The sequence below is a fragment of the Homarus americanus genome, unplaced genomic scaffold (assembly GCF_018991925.1).
Source record: "Homarus americanus isolate GMGI-L3 unplaced genomic scaffold, GMGI_Hamer_2.0 scaffold4896, whole genome shotgun sequence".
Lineage (NCBI taxonomy): Eukaryota > Metazoa > Arthropoda > Malacostraca > Decapoda > Nephropidae > Homarus > Homarus americanus.
Window position 1 is genome coordinate 2,628,980 of NW_024749657.1, and position 16,126 is coordinate 2,645,105.

Here is a 16,126-nt window from a genome sequence, read left to right on the forward strand (position 1 = left end):
CTGAAGGTGGGAATTGGCCGGTGTTGTATTCACCAGTTTGTGTTTAATTAATCATTGTTATATACTCAAATGATCAGCCTCTTAAGGTGTATTATTTGTAATTTGACTTTAAAATAATGGAGATGGACTGCACTGTGTGTGTGTGTGTGTGTGTGTGTGTGTGTAATAATAATAATAATAATAATTAACGGTTTATTGAAAGAGCTTGGCAGCCAGAAGGCTGAAAATATACAGTTACATATTTGGGGAATGGGTTACGAATTACAAATAATATACAAGTGACATAAGTGACACAAATAAGACATATAGTAACTTAGATGGGGATTAGCTCAAACTACAGTTCATTTCAACATAGTGACAGTGTAGGGAGCAGTGTTTACTGGGAGTGAATACACTGATTTATTACATGTTATTGATAATTTTTACAATGGTTGGGACTGGGCTGTTCTTATAGCGATCAGTTCGTGCACGTATGGGCTGGATGCGGTTGTGGTGTCGAACAGCAATTCTCGGACAGGGGATCTCAGGTGGTAGTAGGGGCCGGTGTGTGTGTGTGTGTGTGTGTGGCATACGGAAGATGCAATATGCGTTTGTCTTCTGCCCTCTTCCCAGGAGAATTACCATCACCATTGTTTGAATTATTTTACCTCAAATCTTACCATTTTTCTGTGGCTGAATGTGTGTTGAACTTAAAGCTAACCATTCACAGTGCAGCATTATGGGTCAGTACATTCTATGAGTGGGGGAATAACCTGCTTACTCACAGGCCCAAAGCAAGGAAAGAGGCCAATACGATTGCTCACTGGCAGGAATTTCAAACGGCAAATATTTAATGGTTTGGACAAATGTTTCTTGCCACAAAAGAGTCTGGACTACCCAAAATCCGGACTTATGGGGTCAGGACTTTCAAAGGTTTACTGTAATGAGCTCTCAAAATTTGAAATATCAAATTTAATTATTAAAATATGTTCCTGTTAATGATTAAAGAAAAATCTATACAGTATTCCCTTAAAGCTTGCGGCTTTAAGGCTTGCGTCCCTTGGAACTCACGGATTGCCATAAATAAAATACATCTGAGGCTGTGTGCCAGGGATCAAGAGGAGTCAACACTACAGGACAGTACAGAGCACCATATTTCCCAGGTCATAAGATGCATCCTGTAATTAGCAAGGTATATTTTGGAAAAAGTATTTTTGCAGATTTAATAGCCTACTGTACTGGCAAAGCCAAATCACTGGCTATATGGTATCATGTTTCTCACTACCACAGCTCATGATCACATTATAGACCTATTACCATAAATTTGTTGGTACAGTATTTTCAATAAAATTTACCTAAAATAATACAAAAAGGATATAATTATACAGCTACTCCCAGACTTACGATGGGGTTAGGGACCGACATCCAGGTCGTAAGTCGAAATGGTCGTAAGTCAGAAATGCTTAAATAATACATAAAAATTCTAAATTGGGTGTCTCTTTTTCTTCTCAGCACCACAAAACACTCACTTTTAAGCTTGCCAGCCATTTTAAAGTGAATTACAGATGAAAATTTTGTCTGTGTACTGACTTTGGGACTCGAAAATACTTAATTTGACCAAATTTTGGTACGACTGAGGCAGGTAGTAAGTGCGGGTGGACGTAAGTCGAGTAGGTCGTAAGTCGGGGAGGAGCTGTATGTATAGGTACTTACAGTACAGTGGTCCCTCGGTTAATGAGCACAATCCGTTCCAGCAGGTTGCTCGTTAACCGAAACCATTGTTTCAATGGGTTTTTGGGTAATTGGTTCCAGCTCACCGAAAATTGGCTTAATTCAACAAAAAAGGTAGAAAGGTTCACTTACTTTGAGGTGTGTATGTAGAAGGCTCCTGGATGATGATGATGATGGGAATTAGAATGGGGGTGGAAGAGAAGTCACCCCATGGTGCTATTTCACCCATAAAATTTTAGTTCACTTGGTGTAATTCAAGATTATTTTCTTTAAATCAACACTGCACTGTATTATATATTGTCAATATGTAAAATAAATTTCAAAATGACCAATAATTTGCTTGGAAACAAAGAAAAAAGCATTTAGTTGAAGAAAGTCTCAAGCAATATGTTACCTCCACTGAAAAAGAGAGAGACTGGCGCCTGTTTGCTGTGTTAACAGGCTGGATGGTGCGCCAGAAACTAGTTCCTTTACCTTCAATTATGTTCAATAATTGTTAAAATGACTAAAAGATTTAATATTAAACTTTTAAAATTATTGAATAGTATAAACTTCTTGATATTTACTAAAATAGTAAGGAATTTAAGCCCTAAAACCGATTACTGTATTGGCGGACTAATACTACAGCTGGTGGACCGCCAAATGCAAGCGAAAACATGTTGAGGTCGGCTCGTAAAAAACTCGTTAATCGAGGGATTGCTCGTAAACCGAAGTTAAGAATCTTATGGAAGGTAAATCGTTAACCGAAATCTCGTTAACTGAGGCGCTCGTTAACCGAGGGATCACTGTATACACATTACAAATATTTATTGGTACTAGGCATGTTCACTGGGAACTGTCCAGTACAGGGATTGTTTACATCCTGTGTACCAGATCAGCTGATGTTTCAGATACCTGTATTGTCTTTGCATTGTCACTACCACAACTAACTATCACTGTGTCTATAGTGTTATTTCATGTTTATGTTATTTATTTATGTTATTTCATATTTATTATATTGTCTTATGCATACATAATGTCATACCTGGAGCTATTTATATATGTATTTTGCACACTCCAGGGACTGGCATGAAAAACCCGCAGATTTTGCTTTCTCGCGGGATCCATTTTACCTAACCCCAGTGAGCTTTAAGGGAATACTGTATTATAGGTCTTTGGGATTATCTATAAACCATAAAATTTCAATTTTATTCTTGCCTGGCTATGAATTTAGCGCTCAAGAAACAATCCCAGCAGTATGGGTGAGTAATATATTCTCACCTGCAGGCCAAGTTTTTCTGCCTCAGGTCCAGCGGCAGTTTTCCGAGCATAATTCAGGGCTTGGGATCCTATGGCTGCCTATGGAGAAAGAAACAGCATATAGTATTGAAATTCACACGATTAAAAATATTAGTGATTTTTAGGATGGGGATATTGCCAATGGGTATTGCAGTGCCAATTTTTAAGGTTCAGGATTCACAATAGTTTGGGTCTGAAAGTCACTGATGAAACAAACTGATGAATCCTGAAGTTTTTGATACTTTTATGATATTCATATTATTATTACTCTTAAACAGGATCTGGTCATTTACAGTAAGATGCTTGGGGTTCAAGGGTTCAGAAGTAAGTTTTGCACCCAACCGATACAATAAACCCTCGCCAACTGCGGATTCCAAGTACCCACGGTTCTCACTCTGTATACCATTTTACCAATCGTGGCATTAAGTTTTATGCATCCGCTGATTAGCACAGCATCTTTATTCCTCCGTGCAGTGTCGCATCTCCTGCAGCCAGCCACTGCTCTCCACGCCCTCTCAGTGTTGTGATCTCGTAGCATGCTGATGTACTGTACTGCTCCGTATTTCTCTCACTTATGGCTCCTAAGCATTCATGAGTGTTAATGAACATAATGACATTAGAAAAGAAAGTTGAAGTGCTTGATAGACTAGCGTGTGGAGGGGAGAGTATAACATCAGTGGGAAGTGCTTTGGGGGTAAATGAATCCTCGCTTCGTACCATCAAAAAGAGTGGGGCTATGATGAGGGCAAGTGTTGCTGATGATACGTTGAAAAGTGCAAAAAGTGATGTATATGCCACACGACCATAATCTTGAGCAGATGGATAAAGCACTGAACATATGGATAGAAGACCAGGCCCAGAAAAATGTGTCTTTAAGCTCAAGAGTTAATTCATACAAAGGCCAGGTGGATGTACAGCCACCTTGTTGAAAGTTCAGGTGATGGAAGTGTAATTGACAGTTTCAAGCCAGTAAAGGCTTGTTTGAAAACTTTAACAAAACATACAGCCTGCACAACGTGAAACTTACTAGGGAATCAGTTAGGCTTTAACGAGTGTTATCCGCAGACGTGGCACCTAACCCCCTATTTCCCACAAGGCTTTAGTCATGCCAACCATGGATTTGCCAACCACGGTTTTCAAGAACCTATAGCCTGCAGTTGGCGAGGGACTACTGTTCTGTACTAAATCCTGGACACTATTAACCTTAACTTCTGACTAATATGTAACAGAGAAATAAGAATGAAGAACATTAGTATCATACCTGAACAGTGGCTTTGGGTAACCAGGCTAAGGCTACAAAAATCCTCTCCTTCACGGAAAGCTCTCCGCCCATCACCACCAAGAAGGACGTTATCATGCGGAAAATAAGGCCGATGGTGATGGTGATTAAGCCATAGCCCACAGTGTTACCATCCAATTGGTCCAACTGCAAATATTAAGAGATAATAATATGATCATGATTCACCTATTAACAGCAAATCTACGCAGCATCAGTATGTGCGGGTATTTCTACTTGTGATCTCCATCCATGCCTCTCATTTTCTAAACTCATCTTACACTAATCTCTCTTATCTCTCCCTTGGTCCTACTCTCCCTATTATTGATGTTATAGTACCTTCTGCTTTGTCTTACACAATAATGGGGTGGGATATAAGTAAAAATCATATAGATAGATAGACAGTATTCAACTTGACATGGAAGTTTTGTACACTGCTCAAAACTTTGAACACTTGGGAGTCCACACTAGGAAGACACATCACTCACTGACAATGATCCTACCTCAGGCACAAGCAGAAAATCATTTGAGATAAAAAGCAAAAGGCTATAAAATTAATAGAAAATAAACAAAATTAGATGAATACACAAGAAACTCTTAGACTACTAAGAAATTTATATAATGAACACATTTAAGGAATAAGCACATCTTTTTGCTTTGTAGTTTAGAATATAATTCTTTTCTTATAGTGAATGGTACCAAACTTCTGATCTCAATAATCCTACACACGAGTATTATATAACCAGTGTTTGTGTACCCATACTATCTATGTACAAACAGCAAGAAAAGTGTCTTTACAGCTGGGTGTGATGGGTTTCAGAATGAGCATTACGGCTCTTGTTGTTTTGGAAGGGCTGGTATAACTGACTGCAAAGTGCATTTCTTAACACTCTCGGATAATACACGCATAAGTGGCACGCCAATATGGCATTTTTTTTCTCTTAAAGTTTCTGATCGAATTACTTCAAATTTTAACGCTACTTTTGTCATGGCACTCTCTTGAAACATAAGCAAGTCTTAAGGCTAGGAGAATATAATTAACATTGCTGGAATTCTTATAAGATAGTAATTAGTTTGAATATAAACATGCTATAGTTCACATTAGACATACAAATTTTAGTTCTAACTAATTTTATTACAAAGTGTTAAAAAAAATTTATCTCTTGTGCAAACTATATGATGTTTATACTCAAATTATTCGATGTCTTGCAAGGATTCTAGCAATGCAAATTATATTCTCCTAACTTTAGAGTGTGATATTATATAAGATAAAATCTGTAAGCCTAAAACACCAAACACTGGCTGGGAGGGGAGAAAGGGAGGGAGGGAGGAAGGGGAAAATATATTTAACATTGCTGGAATTCTTATAAGATAGTGATTAATTTGAATATAATCATGCAATAGTTTGCACTAGACAAAAATTTAAAAATTCCGTATCACGGGGATGCCTGTACTTATACAGTATATGAATAAGGATACCGAGAAATGTAAGTCACCGAGTCGCTGGCATATCCACATTTTCCCATATAAGAAGTAATCAGGGCTACCAACATGACACATGACAAAAGATCTTTGTTAAGAATATTTCATTTGTTGAGGAATTGAGGAATTATACGATATCAAAAGTGCAAAGAATTTTTATGCTGTGTACCTGTACAGTACGTACAGTGTTTCTATACCTGCACTGTCTGTGTATATAGTATTATATGCTGTACCTGCATTGCCTATATTCATTTTGAATCTATGTAAACGTGTATGATGCTTTTATTGATTATCTATCTAAAATATTCAGTTTGCCTTGGATTAGTCATTTGTGTATTGGTGTATGTGGAAATGCAATCTTTGTCATAAAAAGAAAAAGTAAATAATAAATACAGACTTTCACGAGGAGACAGGCAAAAAATCAAACCAAGATCCAAGCTATATCATCTCTCCTCATTAACACACTGTTGCTTTCGTGTTAAAACTTACTTTGGATATTCTACAATGTTAACCTTAACTACAATACCACTATGGAGTACTGTAAAACCAATCCCTAGAACCAGACCAAAGGTTTTACACTAAAACTATGAGCCTGGTTGCTAGGGATAGTTTAGGTTATTTTATGCTATGGGTAAATTAAGTTCTGCTTCGGGGCAGTCTAGGCTTCATTAGATTCTGTTTAGTTAGATTAAGTTCCGGGTAAGTCTGGGAATTAGTGATTCCTACTGTTTTGACATGTAACGGTAAAAACTGAACAAGTTAAATTTAATACCTCACCTGAATTTCTGCACCAATTAGCGCGAAGAGAAAAGGTTGGAAGAACTCCCACACATAGCCCAGCAGGTGGTCCACATAATTCTGTTAATGAGGCAAAAAGGTAATGATGTAAAAAACTAAGAAAGTTCTCCGAGCCAAAATGGTTGCTGCAAGTGGCCGACCTTGCAGATTTATTTTGAGAAATTAACTACCTGAATGCTTCCATACAAGGTCGGGGTCACACTTTCATCTAACTCATTTAACAAGCTCACCTCATATAAGGACAAACTAAAGTTGTGGAAAGACAAAATGGAAGAGAGGAAATACTGGGTCTTTCCTGTCCTTAAGCCACCTGTTGGAAGACCGAGGTAAATGCATCTGTATCATTTCAATCATTTGAGAACATTCGTGGCAGTGTCTTGAAGCACTTAACAATATCAGAGAAGAATTCGAATACTACAATCCTGCTGAAGATACCAAGAAATACTGCTGGGTTCGATCTGTCTGTCTACCTCAAAACTTCACTTTGAAGACCTGGCTATAACAAAACAGTCATCCCTCTCTTTAATTTGAGTTATATTTTTACATTTTATGATATATTATTAGTTTGAGTTATATTACTGTATATTGTATCATATTACAGGTATATTAAATTGCTCTATTACTTGTACAGTACTAACAATATAAAATAAAACTTTATTTTTGTAATTACAGTACTGTATTGTGTTTACACTGGGTCGTAAGCATGCCTTACCAATCTAGTTTTGGGTCACTACTCAAAAAATTTAAGAAAAACTTGTTATACTTATTACTTACTACAGTAAAAGTCCAAAAATCCGGATGCCAGAAATCTGGACCACCCGAGAATCCGGACTTTTCGAAAACTCATTTTTTTTTTAATTTAGCTGGCTTTTGTGTGTATGTGCGCATGCGTAAGCGCCACAGCTGCACAGTGACAACAAGCGACCACGCGGTTGCCACTTTAAAACGAGCAATCAAACTGTGACAACGTATGTAATTTTGAGTCCTACTCTTTCCATTTACAGAGAACTGTACAAGCCCGTAATAATGGCTCCTAAAGTAGATAAACTTCGTTGTGTGAAGAGAAAGAAGAACAGGTTGAAACTGAGTGACAAACTTGAAATAATTAAGAAACTAGAACGTGGTGTGAGCAATACTGTTCTAATGGAAACATACGACATTGGAAAGTCTACAATTTATGATATAAAAAAGGCAAAGAATAAAATTCTAGAGTTCACAGCTTTTTCTTTAAAACTGCTCGTTTTGATAAATGAAGCACGCTATATTTGCTAATGAATAAACTATCAAAATGTACCTGTTCATCTCTTCGTTATTCCTCCTTAAATTTGAATTTTAAAAGTGCTGCCTGAGAATCCGGAAAATCCGAAAATCCGGACCGACCCAATCCCCAAGCAGTCCGGATTTTTGGACTTCTACTGTACTTCATTCTGTGAAAAAAGTGCTTCAAATCTGCATAAATATGTTTCCTAAACAATGGCCACAACCTGGGCATCTGTCAGAGCCAAGTTGGCCTTATATACACTATACATAAATAAAAAGAGGCACCCAACAGTATCCAGGGGAGGTCTAAGAGGATTATGATACTTATTCCTTTACAGATTAAAAATTTTAATACTTCAGCAACAGCAGCAAAAATAGGAATATAACCAGGGAGAGAATTAACAGGGGGTGGTAAAGGTTGAAGAGGTCTAGCTACCGGTAGTTCTGCTACAAAGGTATTTTCACTGTTGTCGGGGACTGGTGTTACTGTACTTACTTCATCGGTCATTCCCTGCCGTCGCCATCCAAACCCCGCAACAAAAGCCATCACCAGACACCCTAGTGCCCCAGCACCTCCAAGCTCAACCTAAAATGTAAACAAAGTCTCATGAAGTACTGTATAATATATCGTGATGCTGTACTACAATGTCATCCATAAAAAAAAAAAACCAATGAATAAAGAAAAACATCTGTGAAAATGATTTTTTCAGTAACATCTTTGTATTTCTTCTTTCATCAACAAATGAATGAATCTTTGTACAGCTTGATAAAAATACAATTCTATATATAGCTGTTCCTTGACTTACGCCGGGGTTAGGGACCCAAATCCAGGTCGTAAGTCGAAAATGCTTAAATAATACACAGGAAATCTAAAATGGGTGTCTCTTTTTCTTCTCAGCACCACAAAACTCTCACTTTTAAGCTTGCCAGCCATTTTAAAGTGAATTACAAACAAAAATTTTGTCAGTAGACAGCGCTATCACTAACGTTGGGACTCGAAAATACATAATTTGACAAAATTTTGGTACGACTGAGGCGGTCGTATGTCCAAGTGGTCGTAAGTCAAGGAGTAGCTGTAGTAATATCTCTTTTAGCCGGAATCCCTCAAACCTGGAACTCACCGTAGCCGGAATTTAAATTTTCTTGGAAAATCGTTCCCAAAGCCAAATTTTTCCGGAAAAATCTGTGAAAATTTTCCCGATACCCGGAAAATTACGGGCATGGGGGAGTTTTTTCCGGGTTTGAGAGATGAAAATCGGGCGTATTTCCTGGAAATTCCGAGAAAATTTTTCCATTACCTGGATAATTCTGGAAAAATCCGGGGAAGAAGGATATTTTTCTGGGTTCAAGAGATAATGTAATGGGCAATTTCTGGAACTTCCGAAAACATTTTTCCGTTACCCAGAAAATTTCAGGGATGAGGGATTTTTTTCCGGCTTTGAGAGAGTCGTCTTGTTACCCGGAAATCTCTCATTCCCGGAAGTGCTCTGCACCAATTGTTCCGACTAATGGAGATATCACTGTAAAGTACAGTATATGTGAGGTTTATAATTATCACATTGGTATGTTATGGTGAGGGTGTCCTGTTGCTATGTTATAGTTTGTATCTTGCTCTTGTGAGACCTCACTTGGATTACGCAGTTCAATTCTGGTCACCGTATTACAGAATGGATATAGAATCCTTGGAAAGAATTCAGAGGAGAATGACAAGACTAATCCCGGGCATTAGGAACCTTGAGTAGAGACAGGTTAAGGCATCTTAATTTGCACTCCCTCAAGAGACGTAGAGCGAGGGGCGATATGATAGAGGTGTATAAATGGAAGTCAGGGCTGAACAAAGGGGACATTACAAAGGTACTCAAACTATCCAACCAGGAGCGAACTCGTAACAATGGTTTTAGATTAGACAAATTTAGATTTAGGCGCGAAATAGGTAAATAATGGTTTGGAAATAGAGTAAAGGATGAGTGGAACAAGTTACCAAATATCATCATTAACTCAAATACGCTGGATAGCTTCAAACATAGGATGGATTGATGTATAAGTAATAGGGGTTGGGTGTAAATGGGACTGCCCAGTATGGGCCAATAGGCCCGCTGCAATTTCCTCCATTCTTATGTTCTAATGTTCTTATAAACCTCAAAATTATACAGATTTATGTGGTCTTGGGATTAGCTATACGTCGGAAAATCAGCTACGGTAAACCTTCATTAATACACAACCTCAACAGATGAGATTCACGTGAACACCTGAATCAATATAAGACTTTTATTTTCCATATGGGTCTTCTCTTATCAATATTGTTTCTGCACCAAAATTCCTGTATGCAATCACTGCCACTTGGCCAGTTATCCTGCCACCCCTGCATCACATCCCCCCACTAAGCAACTGTTTACATTTTGTGGACCAAATAGCCCAGAGATACCAATTTGGTGCATCACTCACACCTATTGGAGGTTCTGAGAGACAGACTGATTGTTTGGGTTTTAGAAGTGTAGGTTAATTATTTATGTGGGTGGTGAGTGAGAGATGTCTCCAAGGCCACCAACAGCTCTCACCAGTGTTGATGTTCACCATCCTCAATAAATGATTATCCTAAACTTCTACAACCCAATAACAAGATTGAAAAGGGTAAGAGGAGAATAATGTGGATAAGAAACACTGGAATATGGGTAATTTGCATACAATATTGCCATATCCGTACTTGTATTTAAAAGCCAAAATAAAATATAAGCATATTTGTAAATAAACTGTGTGATTTATGATATAAATTTAGATACAAACTCAGCTATTTTAACAAACAACTGCAGTAAAACACGGATCCTCTGTACAGTATTACAAACTTGGTAAAATATGACTTACCATCTGACTTCCAAATACAGATAACAAGCCAGCACTTAAGATTATGGCAAATCTCATGACCTGGGCTTCCTGTTCTTTGCGATTTGGCAGAACCCAACACAGTACCCCGAAGATTAGCCCAAAGAGCAGACCTACAAGCACTTCAAATGGTCCTTTCAGGATGACCACCCACAATTCACCTGGAATAGCATGTGAACTCAATGATCATTTTAAAAAATCTGTGGGAGAAATCTTTGCATAAAATCCTGCTACTTTACTTGAAAGAAAATGTAACATGGATATACAGAAAATTAGTATGTATAGTAGATGTATTAAAGTGAAATTTATAATTCTAGCACAGTACAGTATAAGAAACAGCAGGATGAAAAGATGAAAGGAAATTGCTGTGCTAAAGTCTGCACAAATCTTTGTATAGGGTACAGTACAGTATTGCAAGATCCATGAATACTACTGTATTAATAAAATACTATTTATTACTAACCCTCAGCAAAGGTTATTCCCAAGAGAATGCCAAAACCTGAAATAGCAAGGACGTCGTCAATGGTAGAGGCAGCAATAACAAGTGTTGGAATGCCCTTTTCCACACCATAGCCCTTCTCTGACAGTACCAGCATGCACGGCACAATGACTGCTGGGGTCACCGCTGATAAGACAAACCTGGTGGTGGGGTACCAGTATATTAATACTGTAATTTTGAACTTTTATTATGTATACTTGAAAATCTTGCACTTCAATGGGAAACAAGAAAATTAATTAATAATCTGGATAAGCTGATCCTGATGTCAGGAGTTGAGTGATTGTAATTTTTCACGGGGAGTCACAAAAAAACACTTACAGTTGCTTTGAATGAGGGCTTTACACCTGTGTCTCCAGATCCTTCAATGACTGTACAACAATGATCAATATTATAATGATCAGATTAGTGGCTTTGTAACATATATTCAAAGCTCTCTAGTTGTACTGTTTATGATATTTTTGAGCTGTCTAGTGCTTGTCTTTCAGCAGATAGACAATGAAGATGTCAGCTATGAAGTAAAAGACAAGTTTCACATCTGCAACTTATGATGATAAGCAATAAATTTGTGACACCTATGACAAGATATTTCTGTATGACTATAAATCAACAACACCAATTTTTGCATGCAACATTGTCATGTACAGTATCTGTAGAGGCAATATTCTCTTCACTGAAGAACCTGCCAAAAGTCCCATCTAAAACCTCAACAGATATCAATTCTGACCTTAGAATCTAATCCCCTGTCTTAAACTGTCTTTACTGTTGCCCCAACATCAAATTTCTTCACCAGGGAACGGCTATACAGAACTGTTACTATAATAATAGAAAATATATATGTCAAAGCTAACATTTTTGTTGTTGAAAACAATGGAGTCTAGATGTTTGACTGCCCTTTCCCTCACAAGATGGGCTCACTACATCCTGAAAATTATATTCATCTTTTAAAAATTATTTGTAATTAAACTGCTAAGACAGTGCTGATAGCAACACCTCTTCTAACAAATTTTATGGTAAATGAGTTTTAGACTCTGAAGTGTAGATATACTACAGTATACAGTCCTGTATATTTTTAAATATTAACAGATTTAGTTTCTTAGATAAGGATACCGTACATCTATCCTATTTTCAATGCTATTAAGAGGTCTAGTACTTGTTCATCAGTAACAGGGGAATTAAATTTATAGCACGCACTATCTGACATCAGGTAAGCTGACAATTTATTTTTACAGTAATTTCAAAATGTTACACAAATGATCACATTCAACTCATTAGCAAATTTGAGGTTGTCTTACAAAAAAAAACTATAGAAAATTGTATCTGTTTATCACACCAAGATCACTACAGTTGAAGTAACTTCTGTACTGCCTCGACCCAATCAAACGTGGCATCATATACTCAACTCTTGGTTCTGCCAACTTTCATTAAAAATTAAAAAGTCAAATTAAGTCACAATCCAATCAAAGGGCACAATTAGATCGCTATTAATACTTAACATAACTCTGAATTAGGCTCTATGCTGGGGTGATTTATGAAGTGAAAGGTATATTCCAGACAGACATTTTGGGGCTTTGTTATGAAGAGGAGACAAAACAGCAGGATAGGGTAGGGTAGCTAGAGGAAGAGTCTGTGCTGCAGACAAAGGCTTGGACTTGTAAAAAAAAAAAAGTTCTTTGTGAGGTTTTGAAGTATCTAATCCATCCAATTTATTTGAAAGTATATAAATCTGACTACAACACTGCTGTATATGGCTATCAAATAGTTCCTGTACACCTGCAATAACTAAGAATAGTTATATACCTTGTTCTATTTACAGTAAGTATTAGAAAAGGTGAAAGTTAATGTTGCAGTATTAATTACAATAAGGACTAACTACAGTACAGTAAATTGTTAATTATTTAACTGTATAGGGACTTTTCGATCAGCCCTGGATATAAAGTTTGGTAAATAAAAAAAATATATATCTTTTGAATTAATATACTGTACATTGTACTGTAAAGTTGTTTTGTTAATACAGTATATTTATGACTGTGATAACTGTGGAATCATTATGACAGAAGACAACAGGACATGAGTGTATTTAAATATACAAGTGATTCTATTTGAGTATGGACAGTTGGAAAAGAAATTTTAGCTGGACAGGCAGTATGAGGTTGGGTCAAGAGCAGTTACATATTTGGGATGTACTGTACTGTGCTTTCAATGTGTATAGAGAAGTGTAATCTAATATCCGAGACAGAGTTGGAGAACATGTAAATTTCCAAAGCTTAAATGAAATAAAATAAAAATAAGAGCTATCAGGTGTAACAATGTTTGTTAGTTGAGCAAAAGTACTGCTGAATGTGGGTGTCTGAACTATGCTCTAATTGGAAGGTGGATTAAAGAAGATGAAGAAATATCAGCTGTAGAGTCTCACCCCAGCATGAGGCCCCATAGCCACGGGAAACCTAGAAGCAAATGGGAGACGGTAGCAACCACGATTGTCTCTATGATGCATGGGGAGAAGGCTAGTCGTACTACCATGAAACTGAGTTGCTTCAATGCTGCTGGATCCAGTCCCAGGCCAGCACGTAGGAGGATTACCACCAGTGCAATGTTTCTGCAAGAAGACACAATGGTAAGTATGAATTAGAACAAGACAATCATCTAAATACCCTGCAACAGAAATAATATTAAAATTAGAGCATCTCCTTCTATCCCAGTAATCGTCTACAAACTTTTATTAAGATATTTTCTTTAAAGGTTTTTGAGTTATGATCTTTTAACAAAACTCAGGCTGATGGACAGAGAAACTAAGAAAACCCTTTTCTATTCTCCTAACTTTCTTGAACAGGTGAAAAAGGCCTGAATGATAGACTAATTCATTCAACTCCCTCTTCATAGATACAAGTATCATTTTAGCAATGACTGTCTCTCATCTTTCTTTACATAATTATTATATTTTATAATACTATACAATTTTAATTAGGATTATTATTTAAGTACTGGTACATCCAGATCTTCACCTTTTCTAAACTAACACAAGGGAATCCAAAATCACTTCATGTTTATTAATGTTATCTTTCTCTAAACTTGAGATAAGTTTGACAAAAAATCCTTCAACAGTTTCTGTGTAATGAAGAGCACTGAGTGTACACAGATGGAGAACAATCATATACTGTACTGTAGTCTCACTCTGGTTTCACTGATAATGGACAAATAAGAATGATTACAGTACAAATGCTGATAGAAAAATAATTAAATCTATGATAAAGCAGGCCCCTCCTGGGGAAGGAGGCACACTTTAAATAACATTATGATCAGCTGTGGGAGTATTAGCAGGGCAATTTTTAACAGTCTTGCACATATTTTCTTTATAGGATGCACATTGGCTGGAATCAAGTGCAACACAAACTCTCTATTCATTTCCTGTCATTTTTCTGTTACATCACATGTGCTCTGTTATACCATTTTCCTGCCACAGGATGGCATCTTTATATCAGTCTCCTTTCACAGCCCAGTGTGTCCATCCTCAAGAATACAGCAAAATTTGCCTGGCATCTGGGGTATTACTCATACTGTGCAAAATACAATCGCTTAACGAGCAATATGCATTCTTGAACAGGTACTTGTTCGGTGAATTCTAGTTCAATGGGACACATCTTCCCACAGGATCCTATATCAAAAGCTGAGATGTGTTTCAGCCAAAAAACTTTGAATGGAAAACTCCATGGTAGAAACATAGTTGTGCTCCAACCCAAAATTTGCATACCCTGCAATTGGTCACCGTTTCTCTGTGGCTGTCGGTCACACTAGAATAGCCCATTATATTACATCTTTCTTTCCTCACACAGCCAAACTGTGGAATGCTCTGCCTTCTTCTTCAAAAACCCGGTTGTCCATCATCTCTGTGGTGTAGAATAATATAATCTTTTTCTCAATTTTTTATTTCTTTCTTTTGCCAAGGTGGGCTATTCCCCGTAAAACGAAAGAAAAAAAAGCCACTACAAATGGCATTACATTATATCATATGTAGTATTAGGATCATCTTGAAGTAGTTGCCACAATGCCAAGAACCTATCGCAAATCATATACAGTGAACCCTCACTTTACGCGGTTAATTCAACCCACAGGGTACCGCGGAAAGTGAGAAACGCGTAAAGTGAACAACATAACATATGGGATTAATTGAAATAGAGACCGGCTGACCCCCAAACTCTACTTTTTCAGACACAATACCTACGTTGTAGTAAAAATAACTTCTTAATTTTATGATGGTATGCACACACAATTAATAATTAAGAGAAATATCAATAATATTAGGTTTTTTAACACTTACATTAGTAGAAAAGATGGCTGGGCAGATTATTGGCCCTCACCTGTATCACTTGTATCAATTGTATCACTATCCACCACAGAGGCTTGCAGGGCCTCTTTATCAAACCCCTCAAAGTCCATATAAGTCCATATCCTCACTATAATTATCACTATCACTTACTTGAGCTGGCTGTGGTGGGTGGTGGGTGAAGAACTCGGTAATGTTTTGATGACTGGGCGACCTTGTGTGCACCCTGCTCGCGCTGCTTACACAACATGGCGGATGGCGGGAGAGGGCGGGAGGTTTGGATCCAAAAATGGCGCGGCTCGCCAGCCGCTCTCCGCGTAAAGGGGTACACGCACCGCGGAATGTGAGCATTCCAGTTTCGGCAGGGTACCGCATAAACATGGAAACGCGGAATGTGGGACCGCATAAAGCGAGGGTTGACTGTACCTATATACTTAATGTGCTAAAATAATTTGTGTTTATCATTCCATTTCTTTAAAAAAAATTAATATTTATTCATAAAGAAGCAGTGTCAGTGAGCAGCATCTCATGGGTAATCATCTGCCTAGCATGCAGTGCACTGTGGGCGTAACATCAGACTGCAGAATGCTTAAATGGCGGGGAGAAACATGAAAATTTGTAT

General features: G+C 37.4%; 1 protein-coding gene across 2 annotated transcripts in view; it reads right to left on the bottom strand.

The window, feature by feature from the left end:
- Positions 1 to 16,126, bottom strand: part of LOC121853600 (sodium/hydrogen exchanger 9B2-like) — a 35,664-nt gene that overhangs the window by 6,311 nt on the left and 13,227 nt on the right. For both annotated transcript variants that reach the window (XM_042347852.1, XM_042347853.1), the window contains exons 5-11: positions 13,597 to 13,779; positions 11,148 to 11,323; positions 10,667 to 10,845; positions 8,301 to 8,390; positions 6,524 to 6,604; positions 4,250 to 4,414; positions 2,971 to 3,048 (exon numbers count right to left, since the gene is read on the bottom strand). In XM_042347852.1, the coding sequence (XP_042203786.1) occupies positions 2,971 to 3,048; positions 4,250 to 4,414; positions 6,524 to 6,604; positions 8,301 to 8,390; positions 10,667 to 10,845; positions 11,148 to 11,323; positions 13,597 to 13,779 (952 nt within the window). The remainder of the gene's footprint in view (positions 1 to 2,970; positions 3,049 to 4,249; positions 4,415 to 6,523; positions 6,605 to 8,300; positions 8,391 to 10,666; positions 10,846 to 11,147; positions 11,324 to 13,596; positions 13,780 to 16,126) is intronic.